The 22246-nt window shown below is 41.2% G+C and overlaps 1 protein-coding gene across 3 annotated transcripts in view; it reads right to left on the bottom strand.

Moving 5' to 3' along the window:
- Positions 1 to 22246, bottom strand: part of LOC105931350 (dmX-like protein 1) — an 86676-nt gene that overhangs the window by 4480 nt on the left and 59950 nt on the right. For all 3 annotated transcript variants that reach the window (XM_012869986.3, XM_012869987.3, XM_036143900.1), the window contains 9 exons: positions 19992 to 20078; positions 17084 to 17202; positions 16627 to 16774; positions 11091 to 11151; positions 10497 to 10624; positions 8332 to 8409; positions 8111 to 8202; positions 4985 to 5037; positions 3892 to 4109 (listed from right to left, as the gene is read on the bottom strand). In XM_012869986.3, the coding sequence (XP_012725440.2) occupies positions 3892 to 4109; positions 4985 to 5037; positions 8111 to 8202; positions 8332 to 8409; positions 10497 to 10624; positions 11091 to 11151; positions 16627 to 16774; positions 17084 to 17202; positions 19992 to 20078 (984 nt within the window). The remainder of the gene's footprint in view (positions 1 to 3891; positions 4110 to 4984; positions 5038 to 8110; positions 8203 to 8331; positions 8410 to 10496; positions 10625 to 11090; positions 11152 to 16626; positions 16775 to 17083; positions 17203 to 19991; positions 20079 to 22246) is intronic.

The raw sequence follows: 22246 nt of genomic DNA, 5'->3' as shown, positions 1-22246 counted from the left end.
AAAAGGAACATGTTAGGACGTTCTTTCAACATCGCCGTTGTTCACATAAAGCCCAGATCTGTGGAGGGCAGCTCCTCCCACCTGAGCTGTGGATCCTTGCAGCTGCCCCAGAGTTACCAGGAGGCTCTTGGCTGCTTCTCTGACTGATGTTCTCCTTACAGCTGGATTTATACTGAGACTTAATGACACACACGGACATTATTCAATCAACCCATTTCTAAAAGCAGTTTGTTTAGAAACAGGGCTGATTGCCCTTTTAGATTTTTGTTTGTAACATAACTTTCACTAACATGCACCACTTTGTGTTTGTCACATATAGCACTGTACCCTCCACAAGCACATTCAGCTCCACTTCCAAGTCTTTTAAACATTTAAAATCAAATGACCAAACTGGTTGCCCTCCAGTCGCGCTCATTCTGCTTCTAAAGCCCAGTTTCACTCATTTGACTCAAATGGCATAAAAGTAAGAGCATCTCATCAGAGGAAACAGCTCAGGCACAGCGGGGAGACGAGTCTAAATGTCTTGAACAACATATTTTCAAAGAACAGGGGGGTGCAAGTGAAGAACGCGGCGGCAATTTATGGAACTTGGAAGAGAAGGGGCTCCTCAGAGGAGACGAGTCTTCAAAGTCTTTTAAAGGCTCAGAGGGACAGTTGTGCTCCGATGGCCTTTAGTAGCTCTTCTCATCACTGTGGAACCATAATTGAGAACTAGGGACCAAGACGGTGTCAGGCGTCGTCACATAGGGCGGTATAAAGCCGGCGTCTGGAGCACAAAGCAGAGCAGCAGAGTAACGGCACAGATCGTCACAGGAAAAACTGACCTTACAGACATTAAACCTGCAGAAGGCTGTGCTGTAAGAAGAGGCCATGAGCATCAACTTCAAATGCATCCAATAGGGTCACAGGGAGGGAAAAAAAAAAAACTAAGTACACCCCATGATTCCTCAGAATGCAGGTCCATTACTCTACCTCTGCTTTTTCTGGGCCGGTTTGAACCACCTACCCTCTGACTCAGATACAGAGGAGTCTCGGTTGGTACGCCTGCTTTTCCCATTACCCGAAGTCTGCAAAGGGCTGCATTCATTCATTTGTATTCAGCTCCTTTACTCTGATATCTGTCAATAAAATCCAGCTCAACCAATTTTTCCTCAGAAGTGAACTAATTAGTAAACGGAGCCATGGATGTAATCTGATCTAAGCACAAACCCAGCAGCTCTGTGAAGGCCTCAGAGGCTCGACAGAGAACTTTAATGAGGAATACTGCACAGACATTGCATCGAAAACCACAACAAAATGGTTAAACAAGTCATTTATGTAACAAAAACTCAAAGTTAAACTCCTTGATTGTGCACACAATCACAGCCAGGTAAAAGATTAATCAGATTTTCAACAAAAATCTTGTGCTTATGGAAGAGCAGCGAGAGGAAGACTATTCTGGAAAGAAAGACCCGTTTGCAGTTCGGTGCGAGACGTGCAGGAGGGAGAGAACAAATGGAAAGCGTTCTGGTCAGATGAGACCAAAACTGAAAACCCACTCTGTGGGTGGGGAGAAAATGACCACCTCTCATGGTGAAACACGGCGGTGGCAGCATCATGATGGGGGCTTTCTTTAGTAGCAGGAAAAGAAGAAGTCGGTCAAAGTTGACGGGAAGATGGACTGAAAAAGTGTAAGAAAACCTGCTGAGACCATAAATGACTAGGAGGCTCACCTTTCAGCAGGATGAGCCAAAACATACAGCCAGAGCAACAATGGAGTTCAGACAGAGTTTCCCCCACCGTATTATAAGCCTGCTGGGCTGCCATGCTTTACTCCCCCCCCCCCGCCAGGCTAAGCGTTATTTGTTTACTTGAAAAGCTTGAGAGCAACATGAAACGTTCAGTAAAGTTCCCGTCTGGGAGAACACCTCCATAAGCTAACGCGCTAGCCTCCATAAGAGCTAACGCGCTAGCTCTTATTAGCGTCACGCTACGGTACCCGGCTTTGCGCCGTGCAACGATCCAGATCCGCACCCACTAAGACAACTACCGCCATGATTGACTACTATTCTGAGGGAAACCCTGTTAGGTAAAACTGTATTTAACTTAGAGACTGGCCCAGTCAAAGTCCAGACAAAAATCCAGCTGAGAATCCACGCAAGGCTTGAAAATCACAGACATGCATTGAAGAACAGGTAAAAAATGGCGGTCTCTGGCGAGCTCCGATGGCGCAGGGGTAGTGAACACGACCCACATCTCAAACCCCCTTTCCTGTCACCCTACTTTGTAAAAAATAAATAAATTTGCCACTAATGCCAGAAAAAAAAGATGGCAGTGTCTAGTGGGGCAAACCTGTGAGAGGCGTGTGGCTTTAACTGTGAAAGTGAAAGATGTTTCTTCAGGGAATCGTTTTCTTTCCATTTCACAACTGTACACTACTATGTGTCGGCCTGCCACAGTAAAACAATGACGTTTGAGGCTGTGACGTTACAAAAGAGGGGGGGAGGAAACGTTCAAAGACGTACTGATACGTTTGCAAGGCACGGCATACAATAATACGCTGCTGGTTCTGAGCAGACGACAAAAAAAAAGGAAATAAAAAGAAAAAATCTGCCAACTTTTAGGTCGTTCTGTCCCAGATTGGCAGACATGAAAATAACATAAGCACATCCACTTCAGACCAAGATTCACTCAGAGGAACTAATGTTGCTCCATTTCCGCTCACAGTGGGGGCGCTTTATTATTTGATAAGGTATTCCATACAATAAAGTCTATAAATACACGAGCTAATCTCACAGTTCCTGCTCTTTTATCCGACCCTTTATAAAAAAAAAAAAAAAAAAAAAAAAAAAAGCTTCTGCGTGTGCAGATAATTTACGGAACGTTTTTTTTTTCTTTTCTCCCCCCCACAGATAGCCAATATACAATTAATGAGTTCAGATCAGGAACATCACACAGAGCTTTGAAGCTTTTTCACAAGCGTTAATCCAGAGTAGAAAGTCATTTGAATTCTCCGCAGATAGATTCGCAGCCTCGACACAAGCGGGGACACAATGGCTCCATCCTGCAACAGCTGTGCGATCGGCACCAATGTAATCGAGTCAGGAGATTAAAGACCCCCCCCAGTCTCTCTCAGGAAATGTACGTCTTCATTCAAAAAAATAATAAATAAATAAAAAATCTCCTGCCTTATTTTTAGTGCCACCCACTTGCACCTTGGCCATAAGTCTCCATCAGTCACTGCTGTTCTGAGCAGATGGTTAATCATCAAGTGACATTGATTTCCATTGACTTTGATGGGGCTCGCCGCCCCTGTGGACAAACACCAGTCGTCTGACTGACGATCTGGAGGAAGGCCAGACACTTTCCCACCTGGGTGCCAGACGCCCTGCAGGGATGTTCTGCCTCGGACAAGTTTACTTTGTGCAGAGGAAACGACGCGGCTTCCTTATCCAGGGCTTAATCTTTTAAACTACTCTTTGCACTTTTTAAATGATCGATTTTTCCACCTTCTATTGAATTTTTCCCAACCAGAAACAACAGCAAACACAAACGTGCAACCGCCTGTCTGGAATACGTCTCATCCAATCAGCATCACGAGCTACACTGCAAAAATGGATTTAAAAACCAGTAAAATGTTCTTAAAATGAGTGTATTTGTCCTTGATTTGAGCAGGTAAATAAGATTATTTGCCAATGGAATGAGTATTTTGACCCCTAAAATAAGATAATTAGACATCCTGCACTTGAAATAAGATGATGGAGAAGAGTTGTTCCTATTTTAAGTGCAAAAATCTTATTCCATTGGCAAATCATCTTTTTTACCTGCTCAAATCAAGGACAAATACACTAATTTTAAGAACATTTTTACTTATTTTAAGTTCCGTTTTTGCAGTGATAGGGAGAGAAATACCTTGATGTTTCCCTCGGCGGAGCCGCTGATGAAGCAGTCCTCGGTGGCGTCGACGGCCAGCGCCTTGACCGGCGAGTCGTGAGCCTGGAAGCTCTGCCGCTGGTGTCTGTGCGGAAGCTCCAAGATGGTGATCCAACCTTTCCTGCCGCCGGTGAGGAGCAGCTGCCGCCGCTGTGCCATCGAGAGCACGGTGGCGCCGGACTCGTGGCAGCAGAAAGCTAACGAGAAAGAGGGATGAGCGATGTGAGATGAACGGTGCGAATAAAAGAAAATAAACAACTACATGATGAAGAGAGCTGCGTTAAGATCACGATAAAATAATATTTATTGTGATAATATATTATTAGGACACTAAATGACAGATACTTTTTTTTTGTTTACTGCGGGGGAAAATCCAAACAACTTTAGTATCACAGCACTGCAAAAACAGAACTAAAAATAAGTATAATTTTCTTGAAATTAGTGTATTTGTCCTTGATTTGAGCAGATAAATAAGATTATCTGCTAATGGAATGAGTTTTTTGACCCCTAAAATGAGATAGTTAGATAAACTGGACTTGAAATAAGATCATAGAGATGAATTGTTCCGATTTTAAGTCCAAAAATCTTATTCCAATGGCAGATCATTTTATTTACCTGCTCAAATCAAGGATAAATACACTAATTTCAAGAAAATCTTACTTACTTTTAGTTCTCTTTTTGCAGTGAGTAGATGGAAAATATTAACTCAAAACGCTATTTTCACACTGCAAAAACTGAACTAAAAATAGCTAAAATCTTCTTGAAATTAGGGTATTTGTCCTTGATGTGAGCAGGTAAATACGATGATTTTCCAGTGGAATAAGATTTCTGCACTTAAAATAGGAACAAATCATCTCCATCATCTTATTTCAAGTGCAGTATATCTAGTTATCTGATTTTAGGGGTAAAAATACTCGTTCCATTGGCAGATAATCTTATTTACCTGCTCAAATCAAGCACAAATGCACTAATTTTAAGAAATCTTTACTTATTTTTAGTTCTGTTTTTGCAGTGCAATAAAAAAAATACATAAAACCAGAACGATCTATAAATAAAGCTGAAAGTGACTTACTCTGTACTAGGCTGTTTGCAGGAGTGACGAGCGTGTCCCACAGACAAACATTCCTGGGGAGTAAAAACATTTTCAAATTCATTTCACACATCATGTTCACCATTTTGTTAAAGCGCGTCTTCGCTCGTCTGTCCTCCCTCACACCTAAACGTGAATGACATCCAGTGAAGGATTTAATGTGTCAGCCCGCCGTTTGCAGAGATAACAGCTTGAACGGTTCTGGGAAGGAATTTCCCTAAGTTTCAATCTGGGAATCTGCTTATGGGAGCATCTTTGCAGAAGTTTATTTTTTTTAGGTCAGACACTGATGTTGGACGTGACGGTCTGTCTGGCAGTCTCAGAATCAGAATCAAGTTTAATCGCCAAGTAGGTTTGCACTTACAAGGAATTTGACTTGGTGTTGATGGTGCAGACAAAAAGTAAAAACATCAAATCAGATGAGCTAGAGCTAGTCTCCGCTCTAGCTCATGTGTCAGATTAAGGTCCCGACTTCGCAAGTCAGTCTATTTCTTCTAAACTAAACTTGCTCATTCATCGTTATAGGGATATTGCTTTTTCTAATTTAATAATATAAGATAGGCTTTATTGATCTCACATTGGAGAAATTCACATGTATATTAGAGCTTGATATCTCAACTTTTTGCTAATGCCATTTTGTTTTAACTACTTTTATTAGCTCTTGAAGTGCCACAATGTGTTCCTGATGTGCTGTATTAATAAAGTTGACAAAGTTGGACGTATGTTACCGCTAACATGTCTCAGTATGCAGAAGCATTAGGAGTTCCTTTCACAGGAACCAAGGGGCCGAGCCTAACTCCTGCAAAAACAGACTTGCATCATAACCCCGTTCCAAGTTGAACTGCCAGACTCATGCATCGGGTTAGCAGACAGAGAAACACTTCATCACTTCAGAGAACACGTCTCCTGTGGTGAGGTGCTTTGCATCGCCACATCTGACGCTCAGCAGTGCACTCGGAGATGTAAGGCTTTGCCGCGGCTCCATGGCCTTGAAAACCCCTTCCATGAAACTCCCTTCACATTCTTATTGAGCTAATCTGAGGGTCACATGAAGTTTTGAGGTCTGCAGCTTTCTACTTTGTGCACTATGCGGATCACCGTCCACCGAACCTGCTCCTCGATTTTACCTAACCTGCCACTTCATGGCTGACTTGCTGTTTTTCCCAGTGGTTTCCACTTTATGATACAACTAACTGCTGACTGTGGAATATTTAGTAGCAAGGAAATTTCACGATTTAACTTATTTCACAGTTGGCATCCTATCAGAGTACTGCTCTGGAGTTCGCTGAGCTCCAGAGAGACCCTTCCTACTGCAGGGGTGTTAATGGACCCCTTGTCCTGCCAAGTGTGTGAGAGAAAGGCTCCTGTCGTGGAAACAAAACTACTCATTCTTTCACAGTGATTACACGTCATGTCTTGTGTAAAGTCACTCTTTTATACTCTTGGAAATCTGTAACTGGGACAAACTTTGAACAAATCTGGACAATGCAGACTTCTGTGTTCTCAGATCAGAGATAAAGGGGAAAAGATTGAGTTTTCTGGTCGGGGTTACAACTCGACTAAAGCTCTAAAGACCTAATTTGGGATCGTTTCACAGCAGTTCCGCTCTGAAACAGAATTACAATCATACTTAAATCAGGGGAAGCCTACAACATTCACAGATTTAATATTTATAGTCTATTTGACATCTCTTGAAGGAGCATTAACTGCACAGTCATGCAGCAGCAGCACTGATCCTTGTTTCTTAAAAACAGAAAACTGATTACCGCAGTGATTAAAATTGTTTCTGAATACTAAGACACTAAAACCTTCAAAGATTGCATATTTTAACTTTTAAAAAATGTCTTTAGAGACCAAATGCTCAAGTCAAAGGGATATTACCCTGAGCTATCTCTGTAGCTTTGCTGCTATAGGCTTAGGCTGCTGAAGGACATTAGGATCCATTTCTCTCTCTCTCTGCAGAGTTCTCCTACTGTTCTCCAATTTTGCATTGTTGGTTGTTATTTCAACTTTTAACTTATAGTTCTCTCTCTTTTTTCCTCTTCATAGTAGGTACACCTGGTCTGGTGTTCTGTTAACTGTTGCATCATCCAGGGGAGGCAGATCATCAACTATTACCATATAACATAGAAAGGATTCCTGGATCAATGTGTGCTTCTGTGCTTTTTGTGTCTCTGCTCTGTCTTCTCTAACCACCAGTCGGTCAAGGTAGACGTTCACACTGAGCCTGGTTCTGTTGGAGGATTTTCCTTCCTGTTAAAGGGGTGTTTTTCTTTCCACTGTCGCTTCATGCTTGCTCAGTATAAGGGATTGCTGCAAAGCCATCAACGATGCAGACGTCTCTCCCTGTAGCTCTACACTTCTCCAGGAGTGAATGCTGCTTGGAGAGACTCGATGCAATCTGCTGGGTTTCCTTAGATAGGAAACATTTTGACCAATGATTTGACTTAATTTGACTTTGTAAACTGCCTTCAGATGACATTTGTTGTGAATTGTCACTATTTAAATAAAATATAATCAAATTTAAGGCGTCTAGACCATTTATGTTAGTCTTTTACAGAGTTAGACTTCTGAGGCACAGATTAAAAGCAACCATCGTCAACATAATTCAAGCTTAAAAGAATCAAAGCCTGCTGCTGCAAACGTGCACTGGGTAAATTCATTATAAAAGTGTTTGTGAGGAGCATTTTTAAATGTTGTTTTAGAGCGTAAGCGCTTTAAACGAATCAGAAGTAATGCCTGTAGAACATCAGTTTGTAATCTCTAATGTAGATCCTCTTCACCTCCTCTTCAAGTATGAGTGAAAGCAGAAGTCTGCCTCAAAGTTTTATAATTCATGCACAACTTGCCACAGTTACATATTGTATGGAGCTTGGAGTTGCTTTGTATAAGTTATACAGTACAGCTGCTGTTAAAGTATTGTTGCCTATAGATTCATTGCTGGAAATCTCCTATTTTTAAGTCAACATACTCTACATAAACGGCACCAGCAGTCAAAACGCGCACAGCATAAAATTTAGGAGACTAAGAGTTCAGGGTGATTTAAGTTAGAGGGTAAGGTAAAAATCTCTGAAACAAAAAAGAAAATCAGCTTTCGTGTCTATGTACCTGTTGTCTGTTGAAAGACCTGCGGTGGCGATGAGGGAAGAAGAGCCCACAAAAACAAAGTCATTAGCCGTCTTGTTGTGGCACTGCAAAGTCTGGCAGAGAGGAGGAGCGCAGAAGGCAGTCGGTAAAAAAAAAAATGACAAAAGAAGAAAACATTCATTTAATGTAATGATAGTAATGGGATATAAATAAATTGCAAATAAATAAATAAAAAAACGTACCAGGTATGGTTTGGGTGTGTTCCCACTGGTGTTGGTTTGCCAGAGACTTAATCCTCCATCTGCATCTACAACACCAAACTATACAAAACAGGCAGACAGCAGATTGCGGTAACTGAAGAAATATTACCAGTTAATTTGTTTGAACAACCCCCCCCCCCCCCCCACCCCAAAAAAACTGAAAAAGAAAAACACACAAACCAGGTCTGCTATGAAATACTACTCCAGGATGATACTGGGCCGGGATCAAAAGACCATGAATAATGTTACTAAAATTCACCGTCAGTGGTCATAATGTTCAGCTCGATGCGCTTACATAACGGAAACTAGGTGCTCTGCCTGCATTCTCTCTGCATTAGTTTATTCCAGAGCATATTGCTCTCCCTTGGCCGGCACAGGCAGATAAGTACTGGCACAGGAGAGGTACCATCTGAGAAAATTATTAGCCTGAGGCGAGAGTCTGAGTTCAAAACGCTGGCTTCACTCAGCTCAGTAACAATATGTGCTGAGGACCAACTCCCCACGGTGGTGTGAGCTGGAGTGGCAAATATGTGACAGAAAGTACGAAAAAAAAAAAACTCTGAATATGACAAAATGGTGTCCAATTGCAGAATAGTATACAAATATATTACCTAAAGGGCATGTGTCATATTTTAAGACCAAAAAAACACATGCAATCAGAAAAGTCTAAAATAAATAAATTACATTCAGCTTTTCTATTTTTTTTTCTCCATACATATAAGTTTAATACTTTTACTATTCTGACGCAAAAAGAGCATTTAGGACCACACCTCCCTAAAACAGAAAGACACTACCACATAAAATTTTTGCTTTATTTGGAGCTGCTTCAAACTGAAAATGGATTCTTGTATTTTTTTTTTTTTTTTTTTGACAAAAGAGACAAATGTGTCACACAGATGTGCCTCCAGATGTGAACACTTCTACTTTCCCTAAAGATCCACGTTTAGGACAAGTAGCTCTACTGGAGTCAGCAGCTTGACCACTGAGCTGACCGCAGATTTTGTTTGTGAGCTTAAAGTTTCCTAGGTAAGAAAATTAGTTTTTACTTTCTATGTTTACCTCTCAATACAAAACACCTGTGAATATTTACTGACTGTATTAAAGAAATCTTTGCCTGTTCCCCAAATCTCTGAACTTGCATTTTGACTTCAATCATTAGGTGCGGCACTGACCCCCCCCCCCCGCCTTTTTTTTTGCTAGTATCTTACACCTAGATAACTGTAGTGTAGTTAAATCCTACAAGAAATGATTATGAACAGAAACATTTGAAGACTGCTACAATCTGTCCAAAAAAATCTTCTCTCATGTTTACCAATGACTTTTAAAAGCTTCACAGACTTGTTTTTCTTTCTGTGTCTGTCGAGTATTTTGACTTGACAAAAACCAAAACGCACACTATTAGCTTTAAGTTACTGTTTTGCAGAAACTATTAAGGTAAACTGACTGTAGATGGATTAAAGAGTTTTGACTGTTATATTTTTGCAGTGCCGTAAAATTTTAGCTACTTCCATTCATTCACCGCTGATTATTTTTTCAAGACCACTAAAGGATGCTGCTGACCTGAGTCTGTGTGCATCAGAGGAATAATACTGCATATGCAACAACTACAATGTCCATCCAGAATTTTAGTGTTATGTTGGCAGAAGTGGTTGTGTACCAGAGCAGCAAATTATAAACTGTGCTTTCCACAGAGAGCTCTTAAATCTCTGGGTAGGGTGCCGGTTTGTTAGGTTCTTCATGCTACCCAGACCAAATTCCTCCTGACTTCTTACAGGAGGATAAACTACATACATCTTCTCCTTTTAAATGTAAATTAGAGCTGTAGATTCAATGACTTTGCTCTCCTGCCTGATTTCTCCTCTCATAGCATTTAATTATTTTTTATTTTGTGTTTTACATTTTATTGACTTCAGACATAGAAATGCGTCTAACTGCTGTAAGCTGCAACCCTGTAAACTGAAATTGACACGATTTTAAAACTGCAACATAATTAAATTTCTATTTTTTTGGCACGCTCCAAAGCAAAAGTTTTTCACTCCAGTATGCATGTTCCATATATCCAGTACAGAAATTTAAAACCTAAAATGTGGTTCTAGATTTTACACCCTATAGGCTTGCAGCACATAGGATGTGTGTGAATTATTGACCTTGTTTCCCTGGTGGTTGAATCGGATCCTGGTGACTCTGGAGTTGCCCGGACTCCTGAAGCAGATGATCTGCTGGGAATGACCCCACTCAAACATCCGCACGCTACCGTCTTGAGCTCCTGTCAGGTCTGATGAACAGGAAAAGGGAAAGTAGAAATGAAAATGTAACATCTTTTAGGTAGATTTCAGTTAGTGCAAGGGTCTCGGCATATCTTAGCCGTTGTTTAGTCCCCAAACCATCCATAATTGATTAGGGAACGTGTTCACTTATACGCTTCAGGAAGCGTTTTCCTGGCATGCTGGGAATCGTCCTACCCAGACACCTCAGAAGTTTGCATTTTTAGAGAAAAAAGTACAAGAATATCGCAAGAGAGCCGACAGGCTTTATTTGAACAGCAGCACAGGCACCAGAGAGAAGGGAGGGAGAGAAAAAAAAGCACCTTTTCAGATGCAAAATATGTACTTAGAGACAATTTATGATGATGAAATCCTCTCTGGAGGCTTTTCACAGACGAATGTGACGTATGTGTTGCACTTTTAATATAAAAGCAATGACTCCTCCAATCCACTGACAGACGTCAGAGTTCTACTTACAGTACGGCAGTGTGGGATGAGAGGTCATTCTTCTCACGTTGTTGATATTTCTCTTTATCATCTGGGAGAAGGAAAGAGAAGAGGGGGCGGAGAAGAGTTTCACTGAGAAAACTAAACATATTTTATTTATTTGCAGAAAAAGCAGAAAAGTATACTGCTACAAGAAAAGGTCAGGATAATTGTACTGCTAAGCTGTAGTAGGTCATAAGGGGAACTCGGGAGAGAATAAATAGAAGTATAGCAAACTTTCTTGACATAAAATAACCCCTTCAGTGTTTCACAGTTATTATTGTGCTGAAAATGAGCTAGAATGATGACTAACTTGGAGGCTGAATGGTATACAAATGAAAACTTATTTTAAAAAGGAATTACTGAATGTGATAAAAAACTGATGATGCACTACAGAACAACCCGAATACTCAAAGTGAGAGGATCATCATTAACAGAGAGGATTATGCAAACATTACTCCAACAGATCAAACATACTTAATAAATATGCTCTATTTGGGCTTTGCAATATTATTGTATTACTTTACATGTAAGATGGCATTTTAGTCATCTTGCATGGAAAGTAAACATTTCCATAACATCTAATATACCAGGAGCTTAGTTTCTTCTAACTCCCTATAAAACATCACTCTTTCCCTTCCAGTCCAGAAAACCACAGAAAAAGACAAATGTGGTAATTTTTCATGTTTTGTTTTGAAAGGAATGTTTAATACATTGGTGTGTATGCAAGATGGAGCTAAGATAAAATTGTTGAGATTTAATTCCAATTACAAGTTTTTTTTTCAGCACAATTGCTTATTCAGTATTGCAACATTTTGTGGTGTTATTTTTAGATCATGTCGTCCAAATTTATAACAGTTGATAAAGGCGATAAGCTTTTAAAACATTTTAACAAAAATTAGGGTTACCTTTTTGCTAAAATCTTTGTCAAAATGAAATCTGGTATTGTTGCTTAGTTAGGAAAACTCATAACATGTAACAGTGCTTATAAGCATTATGCAATTGTTTTATGACCAGGTGGCACGTACTTAGTTTAATCTACTGCAGCTCAGCTACCCTTTGCTTTGACACTTTTCCACCGTTGGCCCTGAAAAGCACACCTTAACCTCAGCGTCTGCTCTGAGATTTATTTATTATTCCATTATTCAGCCAGAACATTTTCTCCTCCAACCCTCAGCAAACTGTTTGAATGGTTTGTAACATAATTATGATCCGGAGTGGATTTTGCTGTCCAGTCAGCATAGCAGTGAATGAAATGGTTAAAAAAATCAAACAAACATGACTCAAACCATAAAATTCAACCCAGCTCCCTCCTGGCTCATAACACCTAGTTTTCTCTCCTCAGTCAAACCAGTTTCACAGCCTTTTTTATATTGAAACCAGCAGAAACTACAGCTTCAAAAGAGGAGGGAAAACAACCTTTTTCATTCCTCTGTTACCCTCCGACAGAAGTTAATGTTAGCCGCCAGGATGCTTTTGGCAAACTGGGCGCAGACGCAAATGAATTATTAATGCAAATTATTTTGGCTGCTTGGAGAACAAAGAACGGCAGATCCAGAGCATAAGACAACATCAGTTACTTCCAGAAGAGCAGTGCTAGGTATTACACTAGTAAAGCTTTGACATCTCTGTCGTTTGCAAGCTGAAAGGGTCTTACTGCTTTTTTGGAAAGTGAAAGAGTTTCAAGCTCACTTAACTCGTGTGGCAGGTTAAATGTATCTGGTCTGTTATATTGATATGGAGCTTTTCATATTTGAAACTGCATCATAGAATTTTCAGCAGGCCTGACATGCTTAAATTACATTGTATCTAATAAATATATTGATGTAAGCACCTAATTACGTTGTTCCACAAGGTTCCACAAAGTTTACAATAATTAATTCTTGTTGTAACACCGTTTTCATGAAATTCAATCAAATCATCCAGACAGATTGGTCAAAATGTTTCCTATCTAAGGAAACTCGGCAGATTGCATCAAGTCTTGACAAGCAGCATTTACTCCTCTTGAAAGAGCGTAGAGCCACAGTGGACAGTCGTCTGCATTGTGCATGTCTTTTCAGCAATACCTCGTGCCAGTGTTGTAGTACTCGAGTCCGAGACTCGAACTCGAGTCCGAGTCATTAGCTAAATTTAGAGACTCGTGACTTGACTTGGACTTGAGCACTGATGACTCGAACTTGGACTCGGACTCCTACATTCAGATCATTCTGACTCGGAGATTGAGAAAAAGACTCGACTTTTTTTAATATCATTAGGCTATAATTTTAATATGTCATTAGAATATTATTTGATGTATGATTTTAATATCTAAATGTCGTACCGCGCACGTGACGTCACCATCTCATGAGCAACGCCCCTTGCCGCTAAGGTTGGGCAAACAGTGTGAGAGCGCACGTAGCAACCAGCCATTACACATGCAACAGATACAACGATATGACCGACTTTACAGCTGTTAAACTTTCACAAAAGAATGTCCAGGCGCCTATTTTACTGGTAGAACTGTGGAACAACATACCAACGTTCAGCTCAAACAATGGCTTGAGTGTCGAGGGCTTAGAAAGACTGGAAAACGGGCCGAGTTGATAGAAAGGTAAGTCGATGTTTTTCTCCTGCTCGGCCATCATTGCGTCATCGGCCGTTTTTTTTTTTTCTGTTTGTAGTCACCGTCCAGGAATCGGTATACATTTTCCGGCCCGCCGAACAATTTAGTCCGGCCCGGTGGCCAAATGCATTATCATTATCCAACGGCTGTATCTCCTCGCTGCATCGACCGATCTTCACCAGATTTGTTGTGAGTCATGGGGAGCGCTGCCGAACGCGTTTGTGGGAATCGCCCGGTGGACGGGCGAGGAAAATGCGTAACAGCATCTGCGGTGGCGGGCGGCCGGCGGTGCGCGAACCCAGCCGGCCGGCTGGAGCCGCGGCGGTGTCCCGCACCGCCGGCCGGAGCCGCGGCGGAGCGCGAACACCGCCCGCCGGCCGGCGGTGCGGCGGTGGCCAATAGGCCTGAGTGCGCTTGGCTGCGAGGGCCGATCGACGCCGCTTGCGGCTTTAACATCCTTCATATGCGGCCTATCAGCGTACCTCGAGTCGCTGTTGCGCGTTCCATAACAACAATGTTTAAAAACCATGGTTAGGAGACGTCTTAGACTTGGAAAAAGCGGTAGTTTTACCGAGTAAAACCAAGGGTAACTACAGCGAAAGAGTTATTAGTGCAATGGAATGTTACTGCTTCATGTCATACATCACACGTCAATAGTGACTCGACTCGGACTCGACTCGGATGAGTAGTGGACTCGACTCGGACTCGGATTTTTTTTTTAATGACTTGGACTTGACTCGGACTTGAACACTGGTGACTCGAACCTGGACTCGGACTCGAGGCATAGTGACTTGACTACAACACTGCCTCGTGCTAAGGAAGCATGAAGCGACAGTGGAGAGGAAAACTCCTCTTTAACAGGGAGGAAAACCTCCAGCAGAACCAGAACCAGGCTCAGTATGAGCGGTCATCTGCCTCGACCGATTGCTCTGTCTTCTCTAACCCCCAGAGACAAAAAGCACAGAAGCACACATTGATACAGGAATCCTTTCTATGTTTTGTGGTAATGGCAGATCTGCTACTCTAGATGTTGTCACAGCTAACAGAATGCCAAATGTTTACAATTTTTATTAAAGACCTCTTGGATTAACCTCATAAACCAGGTTGATAATGTGTAGCACTCTTCGTTCTGCACGTTATCAACCTGGGAAAGGAGGGAAATTCAGCAGAACTCTCTGATCTGATTGGACAAAGCGACACCTAGTGCCTGCCTACCAAAAGGTTGGTTTTAGCCAATGACAGTATCAATTGAAAATGTAAGCAGCAGGTGTCAAGACAAACCACAACATGGCACATCTTGCTCTTCTTCTTTCAAAGAAGAAATCCCGAATTCTTACAAAAAGGATGTGATAGCAGCGGCTATGCGTGCGTCTTCCTGCGCTGCCATGTTTGTGTTGGTTTAGCTGTGGGCTCGTCAGCTCTTGCTTTCATCACAGCGGTATGTCCCGCCTTAAACCACATTTCTGCAACATGATTGTCCCAAACCGTTATTTTGGCTTGGACACAAACAGCTGAGGTGTGAGCGGCACAAGACGGACTCTCGTGTGTTTGTGAACGCACAAATACTGCAAGAATTCAGCTCGCAGGGAAGGTAATTATTGGATAATCAGTATCCCAAACAAGGCATTTTTTTGCTGATGGCTGTTAGAGGCACTGATTAAACTTTGCTCCTGATCCCTGTGGTTATTTAGTCTATGAATTCATGTCAGGTTTCCATATTGGGAGCCCTGCAGCTGTAAAAATCAAGGCAAATTTTGGAGGGCAGCTGTACAGTACTGAATTATAAGCTGAGCAAATTATATTGTTGACCAGCTGACTTCCCTAACAAGCTAAGTGTTTCACACTTTACATTAATATAAACAGTAAAAGAGAAACTGCGGAGGCTGCTGCACCTTCCTGTTTGTCTGAGTGACTTTCTTTGTTTGCAGATCTCCCCAAAATACAGTTTGTGTTATTCTGAGCTGAGCAAAAAGCAGCTGAAACAGGTTAAAGGTCCATTCATACCCTACGTATGGCCTACACGTCCGTATTTCTGTCCGTACGTTCTATCCGTTGACTCCTTCATACCTCCGTCCGTTGAGGTGTGCAATAACCAATATTTCCTCTAGGTGGAAGTGCTGGGCGGCAATGATTCGTCACTGATCAAACATGGCGACGGTCCAAGACGTGATTTTGTCGTATTTGCTCCGTAAGTAAATATTTTTGTTTGTCCCTGTGTCCCGGACACGACACATCATATGAGTGGGTAGTTGCAGACAAGCTCCGCAAGTCGTTCCTCGAATCCCGCCATTGTTTAAAGCCCAGAATTATAACCTTCTTCGTGATTTTGTTGACATTTTGTACTACAAACTCACTGGCGCCCCCACCTTTTCCGGTAGTATTGCTCCGTTTCGTCCGTAATCGTAAGCTCCCAATTTTCGTGTCAAAATACGGACGAAATCGACTGTTAGAACGTATGAAACACTCCACACGTATCCGTCTTTTACGTGAGGTATGAATGGGCCTTAAGACGTTGAAAACAACCTGGCACATATTTAAAAAGGGCAGAGACATATTTTTGTCTGCACATAAATACGTAACAATGCAAACGAGTCTTTTGAAAATAGACGAAAGACTTGAGGAAACTGCTCTGCGGTCACCAAGAATAAGATGTGAGTTTATTAAAGCCTGTTGTTGCAGAAGATGCGTTAAGACAGAATGGCCTTGATTTTATTTTCGTTGCTATGTTGACAGACTAGAACACGGTATTAGCAAAATGCCTAATCCTAAATTATTCAGATCAGAAACAGGGACAGTCTTGATTGTACCACCCGTAGCTTATAGACATTGCAGTAAACATGCAGTCTAGCATCTGTAACATTCTTTGGCATTCACCAGACAGCCTGACTTAAATGTCTTCACGTTAAATGTAGGTTAGGAACTTACCACAGCTGCACCCCTGCCGGTCTGGTGGCCTCCAAGCCACGGCACGTTGATGGGCGTGCCGGGGCTACTGTGGGTGTAAGGAGTGGTGCCGTGGAGCGAAGCGAAGTCGTCTCGCGCATGGACCACCAGGAATTCATCACCACCAACACTACAGGGAAAAAAATAATGAGATGACATGGGTCATAAGACAGGAACTGACAGGTTAATAATAGATTTCTTGAGCAAATGAACAGCCTTACGTATGCATCCAGGATAGATAATGCTTGCAAAACTAATGTCACATTAAAATGATTTATACTCAATAAGCAAATTAATAGAGAACGGATTTGAGCTAAAAATGTGACTCAAATGAATAATATTGCCAACAAATGATTGAACGAGTTGATATCTCTATTGGTGCAAACCAGCGCAGTGTAAATAAGCAAATGCCAAAAAACACGCAGGATTGCTCTCTTACCTTTTGGTTTCAACATCATCATCATCAATCCAAGTCAAGATCTGTGTGGCCAAGATGGCTGACACATCCAGCTCCTGGATGTCGTGTGTGGAGGCCATGACTAAACAATTACGGTTTGCCTGGCGGACAGACAAAAGACGAGGCGTGAGGAAAGAGACGGACAGAGGGCAGAGGTGATAGAAGTGATGGGAAAATAGGTTGAGTCTCTGAGGAAAATCTGCATCAGACGAATTTAATGTGCCTACTGGCCACTGCTCATCCATGTCAGCTCGTATGAATATCAAGATGTCAGTTTTAAGATGTCACAGTGTGTAGTAATACTTTGCACATGTTTAAAAACCACAAACCTGGCGGTCTTTAAAAAGCAGATATTTCTTTTCAGATATTAAAGTGCATCTTAGTATATTAGAGTATCATCAAAAAGTTGATACATTTCAGTAATTCAACCCGAAAAAGAGAAACTCGTGTATAGATTCATTATACACAAAGGGCTACATTTCAATCAATTACTTTGGTTAACTTTGATTATTGTGGCTTACAGCTAATTAAAACAAAAACTTGTTTCACAGAAAAGTTGCATATTCAATAAGAGCAATACAAAATATATTTTCAAATCAGATATATCAGCCAACTGAAAAGGATGTCCATGTACTGTACATAATGTGCATTCAATACTTGGTCTGGGCACATTTTCCATGAATGACTGCACCAAGAAGCCCAGGTTGCTATGAAAGCAGCATTTGTCTCCTCTGCACTGTTGGGGGGGGCGTCTCTTATCACCCTCCTGACAAAACCACATGGATTCTCTCTGGGGTTCGGGTCGGGCCAGCTTGCTGCCAACTCAAGCGAGGTAACACCATAATCACTGAACCAGCTTTTGGTACCTTTGGCAGCGTGGGTGGGTACCAGGTCCAGCTGGGAAATGCAATCAGCACCTCTTATAAAAGGTTGTCAGAAGAAGGAAGCACAAGTGGATCCAAAATTGCAGTGAAGATGGCTGTGGTGTCTATGGACGTTATAAAAGAGTGGACCGGCACCAGCAGACGACATGACACCCCGAATCATCTCTGACTGTGAAAACGTCACACTAATACTCAAGCAGCTGGGATTCTGTGCCGCTCCATTCTTCCTCCAGACCCTGAACCACAAGGCAACAGTCTAATCTTTTCTCAGTAGTCCGGATAAGACACTTGTAACGGTGCTTCTAGTTCAGGAGTTTTTGTAGATCATGTACTGGATACGTCGGTAAGTGGTGGCTCTTGAAGCGCCGACTACGGCTGCAGTCTGCGCTTTGGGAATCTAACCATTCAATTTACGATTACTATTCTCAAGCTGACCCTCCTTGTGGTACGTCAATGAATCTCTGCAGGACAACAGGTCAGCAATCCTGGACCACACGTTATGGCCCGAAAATAACATGTCTCTGCTAAATTCTTTTACAATCTGGTCTTACATCTAGTTTTCTGAGGAACTTCATTTTGGGGGTTTTTGTTAGCTGTGAGCTACGATCATCAAAACTATCAGAAATAACAAATTTGAATGCATCTATGTGTAATTAATCAATACCAAACATTATTATTATTATTTGAAATAACTGAATTAAAGAAATTTAGACTTTTTTTATTCACTTGGATAAAACAGTACTGACAACAAGGTTGTAGTTCTATTTATCAACTGTGCCATAATTCTAGGCTGAAATTCACATTGATTTGGCACCTTGAGTAAAGGCTCAATGCTCTACTAACTTTAAAAAAAAAACATTTAAAATTTCCTGGTGGAGCAAATTAGAGCCTTCCCCGGCAGCCCTTAGTTTTAGGCAGGCAGAATAAGTTAAGCCTGACGGTTACCTTTCTCTTATCATAGAAGAGAAAAGGCTGGCGGCGCTAGATAAAGAGCCTTATTGAACCAAGGCCGTTAGTCTCAACCCTGTTCTGTTTTCAAGGACAACAGGCTCAGCAGCAGATGAAGTAGAAGGTATGGGACCATTCAGACGAGCTCTGCTCTGTGTTCTATATTAAACAGTATTAGTTCAAATTTAACTTGGCATGAACTTTCCTCCAAGTTTACAAAAAAATATATATCTATTTACAGATCCCAACGACCATCAAGCGCTTCGGGGTCGTCCGACTTGATAAAGCGCTATACAAGTACAAGCCATTTACCATACCTCTCAAATAATTAGAATGTTATGACAATTCATTGTTCCTTTATCTATATTAATTACACGTAGAGCGCAATTTTGCAAGTATTTCTTGTAATTTGGATGATAATAGCTTACAGAAAATGAAGCTCAGCAACATTGTTGAATTGATAACCCCAATTACTGGGGCAAGGTTCCTTACCACACTTTTTCCTTCCACTCAACTTTCTATAAATATTCTGAAATGTTTAATTTTCTATGTAATAGATCTATAAAAGATATGAGTTTCCCAAAATGAGTGAGAACAAATATCTTGTAGCTTAGCAAAACAAAATGTTTTTTAGAGGTAAAAAAAAATTTACAATGTTGGTTTGTAACTACCACACGCCATTAATATACAAACACTGATCCGAGAAGGTAAAATTAAACAGGGAAGAAAAGCGAGACTTGCTGTATAATATTTAGGCACAGTGAAATGGTAATTTAAAGAGAACCAAAACTCTAAATAAACAAGTTTATCAGCATTTTTTTCCCCTCCCATGACAGAAAAGTGTTGACGAACATTTCCCTTCAAAGAAACCGCCGCAACAGGAATCAAGAAGACCGCCTCAGCTTCCACGGTACTGATAAAAGTTTTATATTACTGAGAAAATACAGAAACATGCGAGGGCTGCCAAACAAGCAGCTGAAGTAATTAACTGTGAACACTAGTGTCTTTTTTCGTCACATTTTCTGATTTTTAGTGACATCAGTGTGTGCGGATTTTACCTTGTTGATGGCGAAGGCTGTAATGATGTCAGATTCTTTGTGGATGATGCGTGCTTTGCCTCCGGGGCAGCCCAGATCTGACTCGGTCTGTGGCGAGTAATACACACACACACACCATGTCACCACCATGGAGATTTAGTAATTACAAGTGAAACGTTGGCAAATAGTTCCTGCAGACAAATAACAGCCTTAATCCCCGCTCCATTTCCTTTAAACTATAGAACAGACATAAGAGAGCTGAACAAATTATTTGTCAAGTTATTTTCCGCAGAATGCATCTGCCAAGCTAATCCTATAAATTATTTTCATTTCTATAGTATTTAAAAGAAGCTCACGCGCTTCTGTTCAATAGAAGATAAGCGGACTCTTAAGTCTTAACCATGAAGGCTTAAGTACAGCGTACCCATGCAAAAGTATTCATACCTCTTAAAGTTCTTCACGTTACAACAATAATCACCAATGTGCTTTATTGGGATTTGAGTGATAAAGCAACACAACGTAGCATATTATGGTGAAGGGGAAAGATGATACAAGGTTTTATTTTAGTTTTTACAAATAAAATATCTGTAAAGTCTGGCGAGCTTTTGTATTCAGCCCCCTTCGGTCAGTAGTTGGCAAAATTACTTTTGTTGCAGTTCTTTTGGAGTCTAATAGCTTTGCACTTCCAGAGACTGAATCTTTTCCATTCAGATTAGATGGAGAGCATCTTAAAGAGCAAAAAATTCAACTCAGATTTGCAATTGGATTCTAATGCATGGCTTTGCTTCGATCTAAAGCATCTAATTGTTGCTCTGGCTGCATGTTTAGTGTTACTGTCCTGCTGGAGGGGGAACCTTCAATCAACTCCCAAGTCTTTTTCAGCCACCAAAATTTTCTACCAGGAGTACGCTGCATTTAGCTCATCCCTCTTCCCACCAAGTCTTCGCCCTCCATTCTCCCTAGCTGCTGTTGAAAAGGCCGCCACAGGATCATAATGCCACCACCGTGTTTTACCACTGCGATGGTATGTTAAGGAAAGTGCAGTGTTTTTCCACCAAACACTGATTTTCAGAAGGCTAAAAGTTCAATTTTGGTTTCATCTGACCACAATAATTAAACCTGATTAATTCTCCTTTATGTCCAGCCTATCAATTTAGGTGGACAAACAGGTCTGGGTTGGTTTGTAGCTGTGTCATACCCTTTCCATATTCGGATTAGCAATTGAACAGTGTTAAAAGCTTGGAATATTGTTATATAGCCTAATCCTGCTTTAACATTTTCTCCCAACTTTGTCATTGACCTGTTGGGTTCCTCGATCCTCAAGATGCTCTTTGTTCCCAAACCAACATCTGAGGGCTTCACAGAAAGGCTGGATTTAAAGTGAAACTAAATGACACAAAGGTGGACTGTATTTACAAATTAGGTGATGTCTGAGAACATTTGGTTTGACTGCATTTTATTTAAGCATTTCAGAGTAAATGTGGTTTCTTATAACTGAACAAAACATTTGTAAGATTCTTACGTTCAGGCATTTTGAAACCAAGCAATCGTTTTCTTTCTGCTTCACAATTATCCATGACTTTGTGTTGGTTTATTACACAAAACCCTGATAAGATATATAGGCTTTTGAATGTAACGTGAATTTGACAGGAGTCAAGAGGTTTGAAAGGAACAGTGAGTAAGGGCCAGCTAGTAGAGAGCAGAAGGGAAAAAGACCCCGCAGCAATGAGAGGTCCTGAGGGATGCTTACAGCTCTGCAGGCGCTTCTGTAGCTCTGCTCATTGGACGGAGAAGTTGGGATTTGACGCCCAAGTTACTCGAGACGAGATTGAATTACAGTCTTCTGTGCATTCAGTCGGGAGGAAAAGAATGTGTCGTTTTCTTTCATAGAGTCAAATAAAACTTGACCTGCAGAAATCTAAATATGGTGTTTTGCCATTTTCACTGGCACATAATCGCTGCAGGAAGCAGATTCACTGCGACAGAGTTGAGCCCATTAATGTGAAGCTGTTCAGCTTCATAGGCTGTCCTCCGAGAGACTGGGTTAATTAAAGCTGAACCAAATGGAGTACCTAGAATGTGCCGGCTCCCGTGGTAAGAACCACATGATTGGAACGTGTCTGTAAAGCATCCGTTTACAGGCTGAAGACTTATGGCTCACATTTGCATTAATATTAAAGCAGCTTTAATGTAAGATTAATATCAGACTCCTGACAGCAACATTCAGAGTTCATAGCCCTAAAAATACACGTACTGTAATTCTGTCAGGACCATTT

This window comes from Fundulus heteroclitus, chromosome 12, assembly GCF_011125445.2.
Source record: "Fundulus heteroclitus isolate FHET01 chromosome 12, MU-UCD_Fhet_4.1, whole genome shotgun sequence".
Classification (NCBI taxonomy): Eukaryota; Metazoa; Chordata; class Actinopteri; order Cyprinodontiformes; family Fundulidae; genus Fundulus; species Fundulus heteroclitus.
The sequence above is the reverse complement of the archived record's forward strand: the minus strand, read 5'-3'. Positions and strand labels throughout refer to the sequence as shown.